The sequence below is a fragment of the Oncorhynchus masou genome, unplaced genomic scaffold, assembly GCF_036934945.1.
Source record: "Oncorhynchus masou masou isolate Uvic2021 unplaced genomic scaffold, UVic_Omas_1.1 unplaced_scaffold_5395, whole genome shotgun sequence".
NCBI classification, from domain to species: domain Eukaryota; kingdom Metazoa; phylum Chordata; class Actinopteri; order Salmoniformes; family Salmonidae; genus Oncorhynchus; species Oncorhynchus masou.
The window spans coordinates 1-22144 of NW_027011807.1; the positions used below are offsets into that span (position 1 = coordinate 1).

General features: G+C 41.1%; 1 protein-coding gene and 1 pseudogene across 1 annotated transcript; one reads left to right on the top strand and one right to left on the bottom strand.

The window, feature by feature from the left end:
• Window positions 1-71: 71 nt before the first annotated feature.
• On the bottom strand, window positions 72-9240 carry LOC135535978 (vacuolar protein-sorting-associated protein 36-like; annotated as a pseudogene).
• Window positions 9241-9462: 222 nt separating this feature from the next.
• Window positions 9463-17414, top strand: LOC135535979 (proline and serine-rich protein 1-like). Its single transcript, XM_064962382.1, has 5 exons — window positions 9463-10023; window positions 10986-11051; window positions 12537-12605; window positions 15412-15506; window positions 17279-17414. The coding sequence occupies exons 1-5, from the start codon at window positions 9979-9981 to the stop codon at window positions 17412-17414; spliced, it is 411 nt and encodes a 136-aa protein (XP_064818454.1). The 5' UTR covers window positions 9463-9978.
• Window positions 17415-22144: the final 4730 nt, after the last annotated feature.

The following is a 22144-nucleotide window of genomic DNA, read 5'->3' on the forward strand; positions in this document are numbered from 1 at the left end:
GTAATTTGTGTTCCATTTGGGGACACAGCCCTAAAAAACTCCCTGATGGTGATGATGAAGGGCAGACCGACCTCATCCTCTGTGATGTCTCCCTGCTTGTCTTTGATTTTGTTGGCGGTGGACCTGGACAGCTCCACCATCTCCTTCGCCCTAACGAGAGAGAGAGAGGAGACACAGTTTTTTGTCGTGAGTGATTATGTGTGTAATATTTCAAAATGTATTTGTCACAAATGGAAAATGAGCGTTAACACTTAAGACAAAGGGTCGACCCGGGCGCTAGGAGGCCTGCACATGGAATATTGCTAGTTCATACATATATAAAACTCTCTTTACCTTCACCATCAGCTTACTGAGGTCCTCAAAGGCCTGAGGGGGAATATGAGTGAGTGAGTGAGTGAGTGAGAGAGAGACAGACAGAGAGACAGACAGAGAGACAGACAGAGAGACAGACAGAGAGACAGACAGAGAGACAGACAGAGAGACAGACAGACAGACAGAGGGAGACAGAGAGAGAGAGGGAGACAGAGAGAGAGAGGGAGACAGAGAGAGAGACAGAGAGACAGAGAGAGACAGAGAGAGACAGAGAGAGAGAAAAGGAGAAAGAAAAAGAATCAACAATTAATGTAAGCATTAGAGCATTAGAAGTAGTACAATAACAGATTCAGCCAAACCCTTTTTCCACATTTTGTTACATTAAAGCCTTATTCTAAAATGGATTTAAATTCGAGTTTAGCCCCTCAAACTACACACAATACCACATAATGACAAAGTAAAAACAGGTTATAAAATGTTGATCATTTATATATTGAAAATCACATTTACTAGTATTCAGACCCTTTCCTCAGTACTTTGTTGAAGCACCTTGGCAGCGATTACAACCTCGAATCTTTTTGGGTGTGATGCTACATGCTTTGCACACCTGTATTTGGGGAGTTTCTCCCAGTCATCTCTGCAGATCCTCTCATGCTCTGTCAGGTTGGATGGGGAATGTCGCTGCAGAGATATTTTCAGGTCTCTGTTGGATCGGAGGCAAATTCGGCAAAGTCTTTTCAGTTCAAGTCCGGTCTCTGGCTGGGCCACTCAAGGACATTCAGAGACTTGTCCCGAAGACACTCCTAAATTGTCTTGGCTGTGTGCTTAGGGTTGTTGTCCTGTTGGAAGGTGAACCTTCGCCCCAGTCTGAGGTCCTGAGCACTCTGGAGCAGATTTCATCAAGGATCTCTCTGTACTTTGCTCCGTTCATCTTTCCCTCAATCCTGACGAGTCTCTCAGTCCCTGCCGCTGAAAAACATCCCCATATCATGATTCTGCCACCACCATGCTTCATGGTAGGGATGGTGCCAGGTTGCCTCCAGACATGGCATTTGGCATTCAGGCCAACGAGTTCAATCTTGGTTTCTTCAGAGCAGGTGCCTTTTGGCAAACTCCAAGCAGGCTGTCATGTGCCTTTTACTGAGGAGAGGCTTCAGTCTGGCCTCTCTACCATAAAGGCCTGATTGGTGGAGTGCTGCAGAGATGGGAGAACCTTCCAGAAGGACAACCATCTCCACAGAGTAACTCTGGAGCTCTGTCAGAGTGACCATCAGGTTCTTGGTCACCTCCCTGACCGAGGCCCTTCTCCCCCTATTGCTCAGTTTGGCCGGGTGGCCAGCTTTAGAGTCTTGCGGGTTCCAAACTTCCTCCATTTGCAAAAATGTATAAAAACCCCATTGACACTCTGTCATTATGGGGTATTGTGATGTCATTATGGGGTATTGTGATGTCATTATGGGGTATTGTGTGTAGACTGATGTGGAAAAACACTTATTAAATCCATTTTAGAGTAAGGCTGTAACGTAACAACGTGGGAAAAAGTGAAGGGATCTGAATACATTTACATTTACATTTAAGTCATTTAGCAGACGCTCTTATCCAGAAATGCGCTGTATAACATTTTAAAAGCCATTCCAGTATCCCCCCTCTGTAGCTGCCTCCAACCTCTTGTTGGACTCCATCCTCTTACCAAATCAAACACGGAAACAGAAATAAAAACTATGTTCCTAAAATGCAATACAAGAGGTTGTTGAGAGCCAAACACAATGGCTTCTCCTCACTGAATCTGTTCCATTCACTTCTCTCTCTCTACCCCGCCTGTTTCTCATCCTCTTTCTCTACCCCGCCTGTCTCTCATCCTCTCTCTCTACCCCGTCTGTCTCTCATCCTCTCTCTCTACCCCGTCTGTCTCTCATCCTCTCTCTCTACCTCGTCTGTCTCTCTCATCCCTCTCTCTCTACCCAGTCTGTCTCTCATCCTCTCTCTCTACCCCGCCTGTCTCTCATCCTCTCTCTCTACCCCGCCTGTCTCTCATCCTCTCTCTCTACTCCCGGTCTGTCTCTCATCCTCTCTCTACCCCATCTGTCTCTCATCCTCTCTCTACTCCCGCTCTGTCTCTCATCCTCTCTCTCTCTCCCGCTCTGTCTCTCATCTCTCTCTCTCCCCTCTGTCTCTCATCCTCGTCTCTCTCATCCTCTCTCTACCCCGTCTGTCTCTCATCCTCTCTCTCTACTCCCGTCTGTCTCTCATCCTCTCTCTCTCCCCTGTCTCTCTCTCTCTGTCTCTCATCCTCTCTCTACCCCGTCTGTCTCTCATCCTCTCTCTCTCACCCGTCTGTCTCTCATCCTCTCTCTCTACCCCGTCTGTCTCTCATCCTCTCTTTACCCCGTCTGTCTCTCATCCTCTCTCTCTACCCCGTCTGTCTCTCATCCTCTCTCTCTACCCCGTCTGTCTCTCATCCTCTCTCTCTACCCCCGTCCTGTCTTCCTCATCCTCTCTCTACCCCGTCTGTCTCTCATCCTCTCTCTCTACCCCGCCTGTCTCTCATCCTCTCTTTCTACCCCGTCTGTCTCTCATCCTCTCTTTACCCCGTCTGTCTCTCATCCTCTCTTTACCCCGTCTGTCTCTCATCCTCTCTCTCTACCCCGCCTGTCTCTCATCCTCGTCTGTCTCTCATCCTCTCTCTACCCCGTCTGTCTCTCATCCTCTCTCTCTACCCCGCCTGTCTCTCATCCTCTCTCTCTACCCCGGCCTGTCTCTCATCCCTCTCTGCTCTACCCCGTCTGTCTCTCATCCCTCTCTGTCTACCCCGTCTGTCTCTCATCCTCTCTGTCTACCCAGTCTGTCTCTCATCCTCTCTGTCTACCCGTGTCTGTCTCTCATCCTCCTCTCTCTACCCCGCCTGTCTCTCTGTCTCTATTTCTACCTGCAGTCTGTCTCTCTCTCTCTTTCTACCCCGTGTCTCTCTCTCTCTCTCTTCCTACCGTGTCTCTCTCTCTTTCTGCCGTGCCTCAAGCTCTCTCTCTCTTTCTACCCCGTGTCTCTCTCTCTCTTTCTGCCCGTGTCTCTCTCTCTTTCTACCCCGTGTCGCTCTCTCTTTCTACCCCGTGTCTCTCTCTCTCTGCCGCATTGTCTCTCTCCTCTTTCTACCCCGTGTCGCTCTCTCTCTTTCTACCCCGTCGCTCTCTCTCTTTCTGCTAGTGTCTCTCTCTCTCTGTTTCCTACCCCGTGTCGCTCTCTCTCTCTTTCTACCCCGTGTCGCTCTCTCTCTTTCTACCCCGTGTCCCTCTCTCTCTTTCTACCCCGGTGTCTCTCTCTCTCTTCTCTATCTCCTGTGTCTCTCTCCATCTTATTTCCTTTCTCACCTCTGAGATGTTTTCTCTGTCTCTTTCCTCCTCTCCTCTATCTTCCTCTCGATGCCGACGATCCCCACCGCTCGCGTCCTTCCTGTCTGTAGGACGACCAGAGAGGAGAGACGTTATTTACACGTACAGACATAGAGAGAATCGCAGAGAGATCGCAGAGAGAGAGAAGAATCCCAGAAGCGAGAGAGAATCCCAGAGCGAGAGAGAGAAAAATCGCAGAGAGAGAGAGAGAGAGAAAATCGCAGATAGAGAGAGAATCGCAGAGAGAGAGAGTTATAGCAGCAAAGGGGGACCACCTCCATATTAATGCCCATGGTTTTGGAATGAGATGTTTGACGAGCGGGTGTCCACATACTTCTGGTCATGTAGTTTACATCAGTCACTCAATTAGTCCCTGTCAGCTCCATTTTAGACAGCTAAACTAAACTTAGTAACCAGCTAACTAAACTTAGTAACCAGCTAACTAAACTTAGTAACCAGCTAACTAAACTTAGTAACCAGCTAACTAAACTTAGTAATCAAGGTCGAAATAGCGTCCAGAGATCCTCATTGATTTTGTTAGTCAGTCTCACTCAGATATCATATTAAAAACTGCAACATTTCTCTCCGCCCCATGGCAAAATGTGTAGAACTGCAGCAAACTGGCTTTAAAACTGCAACATTTCTCTTTGCCCCATGGCAAAATGTGGAGAACTGCAGCAAACTGGCTTTAAAACTGCAACATTTCTCTCCGCCCCATGGCAAAATGTGGAGAACTGCAGCAAACTGGCTTTAAAACTGCAACATTTCTCTCCGCCCCATGGCAAAATGTGGAGAACTGCAGCAAACTGGCTTTAAAACTGCAACATTTCTCTCCGCCCCATGGCAAAATGTGGAGAACTGCAGCAAACTGGCTTTAAAACTGCAACATTTCTCTCCGCCCCATGGCAAAATGTGGAGAACTGCAGCAAACTGGCTTTAAAACTGCAACATTTCTCTCCGCCCCATGGCAAAATGTGGAGAACTGCAGCGAACTGGCTTTAAAACCTCAACATTTCTCTCCGCCCCATGGCAAAATGTGGAGAACTGCAGCAAACTGGCTTTAAAACTGCAACATTTCTCTCCGCCCCATGGCAAAATGTGTAGAACTGCAGCAAACTGGCTTTAAAACTGCAACATTTCTCTCTGCCCCGTGGCAAAATGTGGAGAACTGCAGCAAACTGGCTTTAAAACAGCAACATTTTCAGATGTTTTGTGGCCCCCACCACCATCAAATCTTCCCTGCTATAAACTCACTGTACATTATCCTTTGTCATTTAGAAAAGAATAATTCTGGTCGATCCAGACGCTGCGCCACTGTTTTAACGACTGACGAGATGTGTTCAAATCTCACAATTGACTTGCCCACCCAGAATTACACAAATTGCCCTATAGACCGATAAGCGAGACCGGTCAAATGTATTTTTGGGAGGTTAACGTTTAGTTAATTAACATCCCTAGGTGAAACAGTACCACTGTATTCCTGGGAGTCTTAGCATCTCAGTCAGATATTAAATCAGAATATAAGAGGTGCTTTACCAACAGAGCCACACAAGGCCATAACAGAATAGACTAGGACGTTAAGAGAGTATAGCAGAGGAGAGTGGAATAGAGTAGGACGTTAAGTAGAGTATAGCAGAGGAGAGTGGAATAGAGTAGATTGTCCAGTTAGGTATAGCACAGGAGAATGGAATAGACTAGGATGTTAAGTAGAGTATAGCAGAGGAGAGTGGAATAGAGTAGATTGTCCAGTTAGGTATAGCAGAGGAGAGTGGAATAGACTAGGACGTTAAGTAGAGTATAGCAGAGGAGAGTTGAATAGACTAGGACGTTAAGTAGAGTATAGCAGAGGAGAGTGGAATAGAGTAGATTGTCCAGTTAGGTATAGCACAGGAGAGTGGAATAGACTAGGACGTTAAGTAGAGTATAGCAGAGGAGAGTGGAATAGAGTAGATTGTCCAGTTAGGTATAGCAGAGGAGAGTGGAATAGAGTAGATTGTCTGTTCTATGACGACCTCTGACCTGTGAGTTGGTTGCCGTAGGGATGGGTTGTGACATGGGCGTACTCTCCCATCTCTTCCTGGCTCAACTCCTCGGTCAGCCTCCGGAAGAACTACCCACAGACAGACAGACACAGACACCATGATGGCTCAGACTCAGTATAGGAAAACAGACACGGTGCCATTTTGGCTCTAAATTAGCACGCATCGGACGACAGTTTCACTCACTGCTCATTCGATGGTATTTTCCATTCGTGTACATTCACATTTCAGTCATTCAGCAGATGCTCTTATCCAGAGAGACTTACAGGGATTAATTAGGTTAAGTCCCCATCGCTCAAGGGAACACACCCATTTTTTTCACCTCAGGGATTGGAACCAGTGACCTTTCGGTTACAGTCTGTTCACGCGATTAACAACTGAGCCACACAAGGCCAATCACATATCTACAGAGTCACGAGGCGGTATCCAATGGTACTACTCTCCTAACGATATCTACAGAGTCACGAGGCGGTATCCAATAGTACTACTCTCTTAACATATCTACAGAGTCACGAGGCAGTATCCAATGGTACTACTCTCTTAACATATCTACAGAGTCACGAGGCAGTATCCAATAGTACTACTCTCTTAACATATCTACAGAGTCACGAGGCAGTATCCAATAGTACTACTCTCTTAACATATCTACAGAGTCACGAGGCAGTATCCAATGGTACTACTCTCTTAACATATCTACAGAGTCACGAGGCAGTATCCAATAGTACTACTCTCTTAACATATCTACAGAGTCACGAGGCAGTATCCAATGGTACTACTCTCATAACATATTTACAGAGTCCGAGCCAGTATCCAATGGTACTACTCTCATGACATATTTACTAGCCAGTATCCAATGGTACTACTCTCATGACATATTTACTAGCCAGTATCCAATGGTACTACTCTCATGACATATTGACTAGCCATTATCCAATGGTACTACTCTCATAACATATTTAGTGTCACGAGGCGGTATCCAATGGTACTACTCTCACTACATATTTACAGTATCCAATGGTACTACTCTCACTACATATTTACAGAAGTAATAATACTATAATATAAATAATAACAATAACACTATACTGGTAAATAATACTATAACATAATAATACTACAATAGCAATAATAAGAATACTGTAATAACAGGAATACTGTAATAGTAGTAATAATAATACTAATAGTAATAATAGTAATAACAATAATACTATAAAAGTGTTAATAATACTACTATAGTAGTAATACCGGTAATAATACTATAATAGTAATAATACTACTATAATACTACTAATAATACTACTATAATAGTAATAATAATACTATAATAGTAATAATACAACTATAATAGTAATAATAGTAATACTACTATAATAATACTATAATAGTAATAATACAACTATAATAGTAATAATAGTAATACTACTATAATAATACTATAATAGTAATAATACAACTATAATAGTAATAATAGTAATACTACTATAATAATACTATAATAGTAATGATAATAGTAATAATAATAGTAATAGAAATAATAATAGTAATAACACTACTATAATAGTAATAATAACACTACTATAATAGTAACAATAACACTACTATAATAGTAACAATAACACTACTATAATAATAAAATAATACTACTATAATAATAATAATACTATAATAGTAATAAAAATACTACTACTATAATAGTAATAATAATAATATAATAATACTACTATAATAGTAATAATAATACTACAACAGTAATAATAATACTATAATAATACTACTACTACTATAATAGTAATACTAATAATACTACAATAGTAATAATAATACTACAATAGTAATAATAATACTATAATACTACTAATAATAATATAATACTATAGTAGTAATAATAATAATACTATAATAGTAATAATAATAATACTATAGTAGCAATAATAATAATACTATAATAGTAATAATAATACTACTATAATAGTAATAATAATATTAAATGACTACTACCTCTATCTGTCCATGCTCTTTGAAGGACAGTTTGAAGTAGGAGAACTTGCTCTGCTGGTAGGGTCCTGGCTCCTTATTGGCCGGGGAAGCATGCAGGTGGACCACTATCTTGGCACTGCAGCGTCAGATACAGAGAGAGAGAGAGGGGATGTTCTGTCATATATCAATGATGAAAGCATAGTCAAGAGAGAGAGATAGAGGGAGGTTCTGCCATATATCAATGATGAAAGCATATTCAAGAGAGAGAGAGGGGATGTTCTGTCATATATCAATGATGAAAGCATAGTCAAGAGAGAGGGGAGGTTCTGTCATATATCAATGATGAAAGCATAGTCATGAGAGAGGGGCGGTTCTGTCATATATCAATGATGAAAGCATAGTCAGAGAGAGAGGGGATGTTCTGTCATAGATTAATGATGAAAGCATAGCCATGAGAGAGGGGATGTTCTGTCATAGATCAATGATGAAAGCATAGCCAAGAGAGAGAGAGAGGGGATGTTCTGTCATAGATCAATGATGAAAGCATAGCCAGAGAGAGAGAGAGAGGGATGTTCTGTTTTATCCAAGCGACTTATAGTAGTCACGCGTACATACATGTGAGTTGTCCTGCTACAAAGTGGTGGGTATTGTTTCAATAGGCTACATGGTTTAATTAGGAGTCACCTCTTTCCGATACCCGCAGCTTGTTCCTCAAAGTAGATGATCTGAGAAAGGGGTATGGCTATGCAGCATTCCTACACACACACACACACACACACACACACACACACACACACACACACACACACACACACACACACACACACTAGGAGAGTAAATACTAGACACCATCATATCAGGGACATGGAAAAGGTCAAGAAAAGATTTAAAATCACACTGGCTAATATGCAGACAAAGCTGTGGTGGGTGTTACCCATTGAATGTATATTTTTATGAAGTGTCACTGTACATGATTCTTCAGGTCCCTCCATATTAACTGGTGCGTACTCAGCAGAGCAATTCCAACATCCAACTTGGCCTGGTGGAAAGACAGAGCGAGAGAGGGACAACATGATATGTTGCAGGCAGAAATGTGTATTTGGTCCGACAGCACTGTTGTAAACATCAACAATGACCTCGTAAACGTGTTTGTCAAGGCAAAAACACGCCCATGCAACCAACCAGTGACGTTATTTTATTTCCGATTAGCTAGTTGACTAGATTTATTCCACTATTTCAAAGAACACATTTAGCTAGATGGCTAGCTACCAATGTAACGTTACCGACTTAGCTAACTAGCTGTTTTCCTTGCCTGGCAATGCGAGCTTGTTAACATCATACCTTGTCTTCTCCGTCATAAAGTTTGACACCTCGTTGTTGAATCACCAATGTTTCATTCATTTCCAGAAGACCATTTGACCATGTGAATCTGTCCATTTTACTTGAATCAACACAAAATACAAGTATAAATAAATATTTGCCAACTTCTCACAGACCCGACGACATTTCCGTGTCTACTTCCTCAAGAGTGTCCAAAAATTTGCCTGTTTGCGCCCCGCAGCCTGAATGAAAATATGATCAATAAATCTATTATTTCACAGTATCTGTCGAAATAAAATATGATAATACAATGGTCGTATCATAATTTGTGATTAATATATAGTTCCACTTCAAACAAAAAATATTTGTTCTGAGAAAGTGATCTTTTAACTCATGTTTTTGAATGGGGTCCTAACAAAGGAAGTTGTCGCAGCGGTGTTAGCGGCTTAGTTTATTGTGGTTGTTATGTACAGTTCAAAATATGTCGATAAACTAAATGTACATACGATAGACGTTGTCAAACGCTTCAGTAAGGATACAATTCATTGATATATTCATTTCTCCATAGAGTAATTTGACCCTTTCTGCTCTGGTCTAACAAACTGCAGAGTTAAGCTAACATTAGCCAAGCTGTCAAGTAGCCAGTTTAACACAGCACTTTCTTGCTAGCTAACTAGCTAGCAATAGATTTTAAACGAGGACAACAAAGAAAACGTCGTAAAAACTGTGCCGTTTGTGAATTAACTTTGTCTTAAAGTCACATTATGAAGTGGATAGCTCTATTTTAATAGTAAACTACCAGTAGTTTGTCCGTTTTTAGATTATGTCAGTGATATTGATTGTACTGTAACGTTAGTCCACTGACTCGAGCTCGACAGCCAGGTGGCTATTTAATCAAGGAGTTATTAACACTGAGAATCCGAGATCGTGTATTCCGAACAAACATGGATAAGAAATCATTCGACATCGTCTTAGACGAAATCAGGAAGGTAAGTTTGGTTCAGTTAACCCAAGTGGCTAATAAAAATTATTTAACACCTACATGACATTGTCAGCTGAATGAGAATCTGGTTTTACACGACTCACGAGACTGAATATGGCACTTATACTTTAAGCAGCCGAGGAAGCAGCATTCAACTTGTCATTGTCAAGCTTGATACCGTTAAAATACGTTAAGTACTTACCAAATAATTTTTCGATGAGCAACTGCAGTCTTTACTTATGTAAATTAATTACGTACTACCAAAAAGGTGTAAAAATACAAAAAAATCCTTGTCTGAAAGGTATTATTTTTGACCAAGTGATCATGCGCCATATTTCACCTATTCTGCACCTCCTGCAATAGTCGTGGAATTAAAATACAGTAAATAAATCCTATCTAGAAATATACAAACGCTGTAAAACGTGCCCTATATTGTCTACTTAATGTATTTACATGAAATATTATTGCATTCTAATGAACCGCGGGTGAACCGACAGATTGGTATGAAGTTCATACACTGTTGCAGGTGATCAAATCAATGGCCTTTCCTGCTGCTGAATCAGCCAACCAACGTGCGTGACAGGAATGAGTGATTTTTATTGGAGGTACAGAAAAGGATTTGGTCATGTACACTTGCTCAAAACAATACTTAAATTCTTTCAGGCATTTTGTCCGTTTACATGTCACTTTTTATTTAGACATTTTTTGGTACATAAATGATGATAGAAACGCCATTCTTTGTTAAGTACCGAAATTATTTTGACATTAAGCTTGAAAAGCTGGTAAATGGCCAGTTGACTGGCTTAAAGGAGAATTGCCATATTCAACACCTGTAAACCCAGATTCTGGTTCACGGCTCAGCTCTCTGGCTATGGAGAGCATGGCAGACGTTATCCACACCACTGACTGATGTATGTACACTAGGAGTCATTTCCAATGGTTTTTACTGGGCTTCTTCTCTCTCTGCAGTGCGTGCTAACAGATCAGCGGATTAAGGCGATAGAGCAGGTGCACGGGTACTTCTCCAGCGAGCAGGTACAGTAGCTAGTGAACAGAGAAGGTTGATGAATGAGATCCAGTCACAGAGACATGCTACCCCCCCTCTCCCTCCAGGTAATAGACATGCTAACCCCCTCTCCCTCCAGGTAATAGACATGCTACCCTCCCCTCTCCCTCCAGGTAATAGACATGCTAACCCCCTCTCCCTCCAGGTAATAGACATGCTAACCCCCTCTCTCCCTCCAGGTAATGAGACATGCTAACCCCCTCTCCCTCCAGGTAATAGACATGCTAACCCCCTCTCCCTCCAGGTAATAGACATGCTACCCCCCTCTCCCTCCAGGTAATAGACATGCTACCCCCTCTCCCTCCAGGTAATAGACATGCTACCCCCCTCTCCCTCCAGGTAATAGACATGCTAACCCCCTCTCCCTCCAGGTAATAGACATGCTAACCCCCCTCTCCCTCCAGGTAATAGACATGCTAACCCCCCTCTCCCTCCAGGTAATAGACATGCTAACCCCCTCTCCCTCCAGGTGATAGACATGCTAACCCCCTCTCCCTCCAGGTAATAGACATGCTAACCCCCCTCTCCCTCCAGGTAATAGACATGCTAACCCCCTCTCTCCCTCCAGGTGATAGACATGCTAACCCCCCTCCTCTCCCTCCAGGTGATAGACATGCTAACCCCCCTCTCCCTCCAGGTAATAGATATGCTAACCCCCTCTCCCTCCAGGTAATAGACATGCTAACCCCCTCTCCCTCCAGGTAATAACATTTAACACTAACATTTAAGTCATTTAGCAGACGGCTCTTATCCAGAGCGACTTACAAATTGGTGAATTCACCTTCTGACATCCAGTGGAACAGCCACTTACAATAGCCATCTAAATCATTTAAGGGGGGGGGTGAGAAGGATTACTTTATCCTATCCTAGGTATTCCTTGAAGAGGTGGGGTTTCAGGTGTCTCCGGAAGGTGGTGATTGACTCCGCTGTCCTGGCGTCGTGAGGGAGTTTGTTCCACCATTGGGGGGCCAGCAGCGAACAGTTTTGACTGGGCTGAGCGGGAACTGTACTTCCTCAGTGGTAGGGAGGCGAGCAGGCCAGAGGTGGATGAACGCAGTGCCCTTGCTTGGGTGTAGGGCCTGATCAGAGCCTGGAGGTACTGCGGTGCCGTTCCCCTCACAGCTCCGTAGGCAAGCACCATGGTCTTGTAGCGGATGCGACTTCAACTGGAAGCCAGTGGAGAGAGCGGAGGAGCGGGGTGACGTGAGAGAACTTGGGAAGGTTGAACACCAGACGGGCTGCGGCGTTCTGGATGAGTTGTAGGGAGTTTAATGGCACAGGCAGGGAGCCCAGCCAATAGACATGCTAACCCCCTCTCCCTCCAGGTAATGGACATGCTAACCCCCTCTCCCTCCAGGTAATAGACATGCTAACCCCCTCTCCCTCCAGGTAGTAGACATGCTAACCCCCTCTCCCTCCAGGTAATAGACATGCTAACCCCCCTCTCCCTCCAGGTAATGGACATGCTGAAGTACTTCTCCTGGGCAGATCCTCAGATCAAAGCTGTCAAAGCTCTTCAACATGTGAGTGACAACAACAACAGCCAACTCTGCTAATGTTTTGTGTATTACTGTGTAAACAGTAGATAGACTGTGCATCCGGAAAGTATTCAGACCCCTTGACCTTTTTCACATTTTGTTACATTACAGCCTTATTCTAAATGGATCAAATAAAACATTTTCCTCATCAATCTACACACAATACCCCACAGTGAGAAAGCGAAAACTAAATACTGAATATTGAATACTTGTAAATACTTGTAAATATGAATTTTCATTTTTTTATTTTTTTTTAAATAAAAATTAATATTTTCACTTGCAAAATGTCTAAACCTGTTTTTGCTTTTTCATTTGGGTATTGTGTATAGGTTGATGAGGGGAAAGAAACTATTTTATCCATTTTAGAGTTGTAACGTAACAAAATGTGGAACAAGTTAAGGGGTCTGAATACTTTCCTAAAGCTCTGAACAAAATGATTATTATAAATGATTATTATAAATTATTTTGTAAATTATTATTAGAAATTATACAATTTTATAAATTATTATAAACCAATTATAAACCATAACTCACATACAGATCGGTAGAAATGGTAAGATAAATTGGCATTCTGCGAAAGCCGTCAGGGGCTGGAGGAGAATAGTTAGCGCCCTCTTGAGGCATTTGTCCTATCTCATCAAATCAGTAAGCTTAAAGCATCAGACGAGGCTCAATGCATATAGTTGATTTTATTAAACGCATAGGGTGTGTCTATAAATGGAAAAATACCCGTTTTAAAATGTTCACCAATTGATTAGTCGAAAGAACAGTCGATTTTCGGTAGACCAAGCTCATTTTTAGTTGGGGACAGCCCTAATAAATACATTTCTTAGAAGGTTCTTTGAAATCAATCTTCAGTTGTTGGATATTGTGTTTAGAGTTGGGATGGGCACGGTTTTAAACCTGAGCACTATGGCAGACTGTCAGTCATCCTCTAAACCTGTTCACTATGGCAGACTGTCAGTCATCCTCTATACCTGAGCACTATGGCAGACTGTCAGTCATCCTCTATACCTGAGCACTATGGCAGACCCTGTCAGTCATCCTCTAAACCTGAGCACTATGGCAGACTGTCAGTCATCCTCTAAACCTGAGCACTACGGCAGACTGTCAGTCATCCTCTAAACCTGAGCACTATGGCAGACTGTCAGTCATCCTCTAAACCTGTTCACTATGGCAGACTGTCAGTCATCCTCTAAACCTGAGCACTATGGCAGACTGTCAGTCATCCTCTAAACCTGAGCACTACGGCAGACTGTCAGTCATCCTCTAAACCTGAGCACTATGGCAGACTGTCAGTCATCCTCTAAACCTGAGCACTACGGCAGACTGTCAGTCATCCTCTATACCTGAGCACTATGGCAGACTGTCAGTCATCCTCTAAACCTGAGCACTACGGCAGACCTGTCAGTCATCCTCTAAACCTGAGCACTATGGCAGACTGTCAGTCATCCTCTAAACCTGAGCACTATGGCAGACTGTCAGTCATCCTCTATACCTGAGCACTACGGCAGACTGTCAGTCATCCTCTAAACCTGAGCACTATGGCAGACTGTCAGTCATCCTCTATACCTGAGCACTATGGCAGACTGTCAGTCATCCTCTAAACCTGAGCACTATGGCAGACTGTCAGTCATCCTCTAAACCTGAGCACTATGGCAGACTGTCAGTCATCCTCTAAACCTGAGCACTATGGCAGACTGTCAGTCATCCTCTAAACCTGAGCACTATGGCAGACTGTCAGTCATCCTCTAAACCTGAGCACTATGGCAGACTGTCAGTCATCCTCTATACCTGAGCACTATGGCAGACTGTCAGTCATCCTCTAAACCTGAGCACTATGGCAGACTGTCAGTCATCCTCTAAACCTGAGCACTATGGCAGACTGTCAGTCATCCTCTAAACCTGAGCACTATGGCAGACTGTCAGTCATCCTCTAAACCTGAGCACTATGGCAGACTGTCAGTCATCCTCTAAACCTGAGCACTATGGCAGACTGTCAGTCATCCTCTAAACCTGAGCACTACGGCAGACTGTCAGTCATCCTCTAAACCTGAGCACTATGGCAGACTGTCAGTCATCCTCTATACCTGAGCACTATGGCAGACTGTCAGTCATCCTCTAAACCTGAGCACTATGGCAGACTGTCAGTCATCCTCTAAACCTGAGCACTACGGCAGACTGTCAGTCATCCTCTAAACCTGAGCACTACGGCAGACTGTCAGTCATCCTCTAAACCTGAGCACTACGGCAGACTGTCAGTCATCCTCTAAATTCTTGAAAACCGTTAATTCACCGAAGCATGGCAATTCCTCTACTTCTACACACAAGCAACAAAGATCTCTAAACTAGAGACATGCGACATCCTGAATTTTATGGGGGGGGGGGGGGATATCCACATAGTCACAACAAAGAAAGAGAAAAAAAAGTGTTTGAAATAATAATAAAATGCTTGACTCTCTTGACCAATCAGAATGTTGCAACAGCACATGGCAGATGTAAACAGTGGACATGCTGCTTTTTAAATGTAATTTTGGGCATGAAAAGCAACAGTATAAGACAAGGCGGTCTGAAAATGGGTAGATAATTACTGAGATCACTACTTTCCCCACCCTTTTTGTGACTATGTGGACACCCCCCCCCCCCCCCCCAAAAAATAATAATAATAATTTCAGGATGTCACATGTCCTTCTCTAGTTTAGAGATCTTTGTTGCTTGTGTGTGCATTATTTAGCTAAATACTGGCCTGCATGTTTTGATTAAACTTTGACTCTTTGTGTGTTTCTTCCAGAAAATGGTTGCCATCCCCACTACCAAAGTGGCCAATATCCTCAACTGTTTTACCTTCTCTAAGGACCGACTGGTGGTTCTGGAACTCATAGCTCTGTGAGTAACTCTATTTTACTTTACGAAATCACATTTTACATTATGTTAATTCATATGAACAGACCAGTTAGATTATGGTAATTCATATGAACAGAACAGTTAGATTATGGTAATTCATATGAACAGAACAGTTAGATTATGGTAATTCATATGAACAGACCAGTTAAATTATGGTAATTCATATGAACAGAACAGTTAGATTATGGTAATTCATATTAACAGAACAGTTAGATTATGGTAATTCATATGAACAGAACAGTTAGATTATGGTAATTCATATGAACAGAACAGTTAAATTATGGTAATTCATATGAACAGAACAGTTAGATTATGGTAATTCATATGAACAGACCAGTTAGATTATGGTAATTCATATGAACAGAACAGTTAGTTTATGGTAATTCATATGAACAGACCAGTTAGATTATGGTAATTCATATGAACAGAACAGTTAGGTTATGGTAATTCATATTAACAGACCAGTTAGATTATGAGTAATTCATATGAACAGAACAGTTAGATTATGGTAATTCATATGAACAGACCAGTTAGATTATGGTCATTCATATGACGAACGTTAGATTATGGTGGTTCGGCAGTGTAGCCTAGTGGATTAGAGCGTTGGACTAGATAACCGAACAGGTTGCAAGTTCAAATCCCCAAGCTGACAAGGTACAGAATCTGTCTTTCTGCCCCTGAACAGAGCAGTTAACCCACTGTTTCTATGAGCAGTCATTGAAAATAAGTAATTTGTTCTTAACAGACAGTTAGCCTATGTAATTAATGAACAGACAGTAAATTATAATAATTCATATGAACAGAACAGTTAGATTATGGTAATTCATATTATTAACCGTGTGTTCAGTGACAGTATTACCGAACAGAAATATAAATGCAACATGCAACAATCACAAAGGTTTTTTGAAACGGATATAGTCTCTGTATCTGTGCACGTGTGATAAATAAGATACATAACGAATATACTGTACACACTTAATTCCACTAAATTTAGCTAATTAACCTATAGACCGATAACAAATGTATTTATTGAATAGGCAAAAAAAAGCATTATTTAGAAATGTTATATATATATATATGTGTGTTATGTTATTCTATCCTCGTGGGGACCAAAACATTTATTTCCATTCAAAATCCTATTTTTCATAACCTTAACCCAAACCCTAAATCTAACCACTAACCCCTCACCCTAACCCTAATTGTAACCCCTAAGCTTAAAGTAGACTTTCCCCCCCCCCATGGGTACTTGGACTTGTCCCCACAAGGATGAATGTTATTTGTTGTACTGTCCTTGTGGGGACTTTGAGGGGATTTGGGGCCCTACAGGTATAGAAGAACCAACCAACAAATGTGTTCTAGATCCTCATACTGTATGTGTTCTAGATCCTCATACTGTATGTGTTCTAGATCCTCATACTGTATGTGTTCTAGATCCTCATACTGTATGTGTTCTGAAGAACTCTACATCTGGGCTGTATTCATTAGTAGACACTGTAGCAAAACATTCTGCAACAGGAAAAACAAAAACAAGCATTTCTTCATGGACTAGTTCCGATTTTCTTCCGTGATTTCGTTACTAGTGAATAGGCCTAAACCCTACTTGATATAGGAAGGCTGGGACATCCTTGAATGTGCTCATGACTTTAAATCTAATCAGTTGATGGATCAGAACAGCTACTCGATTAGTTAGTTGATTGATTGGCAGATTGATTGATTAATTAACAACCCCGGTGGGTTGTGCTCTTTTCTGCCAGGAACATCTCTGATGCCCAGAACTACCGTCCCGTAGAGGACCTGTTCCGTATTCACCTGTCTGAGAAGAAACGAGCCCGCAGGATCCTAGAGCAGGTAACTCACACACTGTCCTGTACTGCTCCAGCTGTGTTGTGATCTGTTCTAGTTGTAATGTTATATATTCTAGGTGTGTTATGTCATGTATTCTAGGTGTGTTATGTCATGTATTCTAGGTGTGTTATGTCATGTATTCTAGGTGTGTTATGTCATGTATTCTAGGTGTGTTATGTCGTGTATTCTAGGTGTGTTATGTCATGTTATGGCGTACTGTATTCTAGGTGTGTTATGTCATGTTATGGCGTACTGTATTCTAGGTGTGTTATGTCGTGTATTCTAGGTGTGTTATGTCATGTATTCTAGGTGTGTTATGTCATGTATTCTAGGTGTGTTATGTCATGTTATGGCGTACTGTATTCTAGGTGTGTTATGTCATGTATTCTAGGTGTGTTATGTCATGTATTCTAGGTGTGTTATGTCGTGTATTCTAGGTGTGTTATGTCATGTTATGTCATTATGTATTCTAGGTGTGTTATGTCATGTTATGGCGTACTGTATTCTAGGTGTGTTATGTCATGTATTCTAGGTGTGTTATGTCATGTTATGGCGTACTGTATTCTAGGTGTGTTATGTCGTGTATTCTAGGTGTGTTATGTCATGTATTCTAGGTGTGTTATGTCATGTTATGGCGTACTGTATTCTAGGTGTGTTATGTCATGTTATGTCATGTATTCTAGGTGTGTTATGTCATGTATTCTAGGTGTGTTATGTCATGTTATGTCATTATGTATTCTAGGTGTGTTATGTCATGTTATGGCGTACTGTATTCTAGGTGTGTTATGTCATGTATTCTAGGTGTGTTATGTCATGTTATGGCGTACTGTATTCTAGGTGTGTTATGTCATGTATTCTAGGTGTGTTATGTCATGTTATGGCGTACTGTATTCTAGGTGTGTTATGTCATGTTATGGCGTACTGTATTCTAGGTGTGTTATGTCATGTTATGGCGTACTGTATTCTAGGTGTGTTATGTCATGTTATGTCATGTATTCTAGGTGTGTTATGTCATGTTATGGCGTACTGTATTCTAGGTGTGTTATGTCATGTTATGGCGTACTGTATTCTAGGTGTGTTATGTCATGTTATGGCGTACTGTATTCTAGGTGTGTTATGTCATGTATTCTAGGTGTGTTATGTCATGTTATGGCGTACTGTATTCTAGGTGTGTTATGTCATGTTATGGCGTACTGTATTCTAGGTGTGTTATGTCATGTTATGCGTTGTATTCTAGGTGTGTTATGTCATGTTATGGCGTACTGTATTCTAGGTGTGTTATGTCATGTTATGGCGTACTGTATTCTAGGTGTGTTATGTCATGTTATGGCGTACTGTATTCTAGGTGTGTTATGTCATGTTATGTCATTATGTATTCTAGGTGTGTTATGTCATGTTATGGCGTACTGTATTCTAGGTGTGTTATGTCATGTATTCTAGGTGTGTTATGTCATGTTATGGCGTACTGTATTCTAGGTGTGTTATGTCATGTATTCTAGGTGTGTTATGTCATGTTATGGCGTACTGTATTCTAGGTGTGTTATGTCATGTATTCTAGGTGTGTTATGTCATGTATTCTAGGTGTGTTATGTCATGTTATGGCGTACTGTATTCTAGGTGTGTTATGTCATGTTATGGCGTACTGTATTCTAGGTGTGTTATGTCATGTATTCTAGGTGTGTTATGTCATGTTATGGCGTACTGTATTCTAGGTGTGTTATGTCACGTGTATTCTAGGTGTGTTATGTCATGTTATGGCGTACTGTATTCTAGGTGTGTTATGTCATGTATTCTAGGTGTGTTATGTCATGTTATGGCGTACTGTATTCTAGGTGTGTTATGTCATGTTATGTCATTATGTATTCTAGGTGTGTTATGTCATGTTATGTGCGTACTGTATTCTAGGTGTGTTATGTCATTATGTATTCTAGGTGTGTTATGTCATGTTATGGCGTACTGTATTCTAGGTGTGTTATGTCATGTATTCTAGGTGTGTTATGTCATGTTATGGCGTACTGTATTCTAGGTGTGTTATGTCATGTATTCTAGGTGTGTTATGTCATGTTATGGCGTACTGTATTCTAGGTGTGTTATGTCATGTATTCTAGGTGTGTTATGTCATGTTATGGCGTACTGTATTCTAGGTGTGTTATGTCGTGTATTCTAGGTGTGTTATGTCATGTATTCTAGGTGTGTTATGTCATGTTATGGCGTACTGTATTCTAGGTGTGTTATGTCATGTTATGTCATGTATTCTAGGTGTGTTATGTCGTGTATTCTAGGTGTGTTATGTCATGTTATGTCATTATGTATTCTAGGTGTGTTATGTCATGTTATGGCGTACTGTATTCTAGGTGTGTTATGTCATGTATTCTAGGTGTGTTATGTCATGTTATGGCGTACTGTATTCTAGGTGTGTTATGTCATGTATTCTAGGTGTGTTATGTCATGTTATGGCGTACTGTATTCTAGGTGTGTTATGTCATGTTATGGCGTACTGTATTCTAGGTGTGTTATGTCATGTTATGGCGTACTGTATTCTAGGTGTGTTATGTCATGTTATGGCGTACATATTCTAGGTGTGTTATGTCATGTTATGGCGTACTGTATTCTAGGTGTGTTATGTCATGTATTCTAGGTGTGTTATGTCATGTTATGGCGTACTGTATTCTAGGTGTGTTATGTCATGTTATGTCATTATGTATTCTAGGTGTGTTATGTCATGTTATGGCGTACTGTATTCTAGGTGTGTTATGTCATGTATTCTAGGTGTGTTATGTCATGTATTCTAGGTGTGTTATGTCATGTTATGGCGTACTGTATTCTAGGTGTGTTATGTCATGTATTCTAGGTGTGTTATGTCATGTTATGGCGTACTGTATTCTAGGTGTGTTATGTCATGTATTCTAGGTGTGTTATGTCATGTTATGGCGTACTGTATTCTAGGTGTGTTATGTCCTGTATTCTAGGTGTGTTATGTCATGTTATGGCGTACTGTATTCTAGGTGTGTTATGTCATGTATTCTAGGTGTGTTATGTCATGTTATGGCGTACTGTATTCTAGGTGTGTTATGTCATGTATTCTAGGTGTGTTATGTCATGTTATGGCGTACTGTATTCTAGGTGTGTTATGTCATGTATTCTAGGTGTGTTATGTCATGTTATGGCGTACTGTATTCTAGGTGTGTTATGTCATGTTATGGCGTACTGTATTCTAGGTGTGTTATGTCATGTTATGGCGTACTGTATTCTAGGTGTGTTATGTCATGTTATGGCGTACTGTATTCTAGGTGTGTTACTGTATTCTAGGTGTGTTATGTCATGTTATGGCGTACTGTATTCTAGGTGTGTTATGTCATGTTATGGCGTACTGTATTCTAGGTGTGTTATGTCATGTTATGGCGTACTGTATTCTAGGTGTGTTATGTCATGTTATGGCGTACTGTATTCTAGGTGTGTTATGTCATGTATTCTAGGTGTGTTATGTCATGTTATGGCGTACTGTATTCTAGGTGTGTTATGTCATGTTATGTCATTATGTATTCTAGGTGTGTTATGTCATGTTATGGCGTACTGTATTCTAGGTGTGTTATGTCATGTATTCTAGGTGTGTTATGTCATGTATTCTAGGTGTGTTATGTCATGTTATGGCGTACTGTATTCTAGGTGTGTTATGTCATGTATTCTAGGTGTGTTATGTCATGTTATGGCGTACTGTATTCTAGGTGTGTTATGGCGTACTGTATTCTAGGTGTGTTATGTCATGTTATGGCGTACTGTATTCTAGGTGTGTTATGTCATTATGTATTCTAGGTGTGTTATGTCATGTTATGGCGTACTGTATTCTAGGTGTGTTATGTCATGTATTCTAGGTGTGTTATGTCATGTTATGGCGTACTGTATTCTAGGTGTGTTATGTCATGTATTCTAGGTGTGTTATGTCATGTTATGGCGATCATTCTAGGTGTGTTATGTCATGTATCCTAGGTGTGTAATGTCATGTTATGGCGATCGTATTCTAGGTGTGTTATGTCATGTATTCTAGGTGTGTTATGTCATGTTATGGCGCACTGTATTCTATAGGTGTGTTAAGTGTCATGTTCTAGGTGTGTTATGTCATGTTATGGCGTGCTGTATTCTAGGTGTGTTATGTCGCGTTATGAAGCGTGACTGTATTCTAGGTGTGTTATGTCATGTTATGGCGATACTGTATTCTAGGTGTGTTATGTCATGTTATGGCTACTGTATTCTAGGTGTGTTATGTCATGTATTCTAGGTGTTATGTCATGTTATGGCATACTGTATTCTAGGTGTGTTATGTCATGTTATGTGCGTACTGTATTCTAGGTGTGTTATGTCATGTATTCTAGGTGTGTTATGTCATGTTATGGCGTACTGTATTCTAGGTGTGTTATGTCATGTTATGGCGCACTGTAATTCCTAGGTGTGTTATGTCATGTATTCTAGGTGTGTTATGTCATGTTATGGCGTACTGTATTCTAGGTGTGTTATGTCATGTTATGGCGTACTGTATTCTAGGTGTGTTATGTCATGTTATGGCGTACTGTATTCTAGGTGTGTTATGTCATGTTATGGCGTACTTTCTGTATTTCTAGGTGTGTTATGTCATGTTATGGCGTACTGTATTCTAGGTGTGTTATGTCATGTTATGGCGTACTGTATTCTAGGTGTGTTATGTCATGAATTTCAGGTGTGTTATAATTTCTAGGTGTGTTGTGTCATGTATGTATTCTAGGTGTGTTATGTCATGTTAT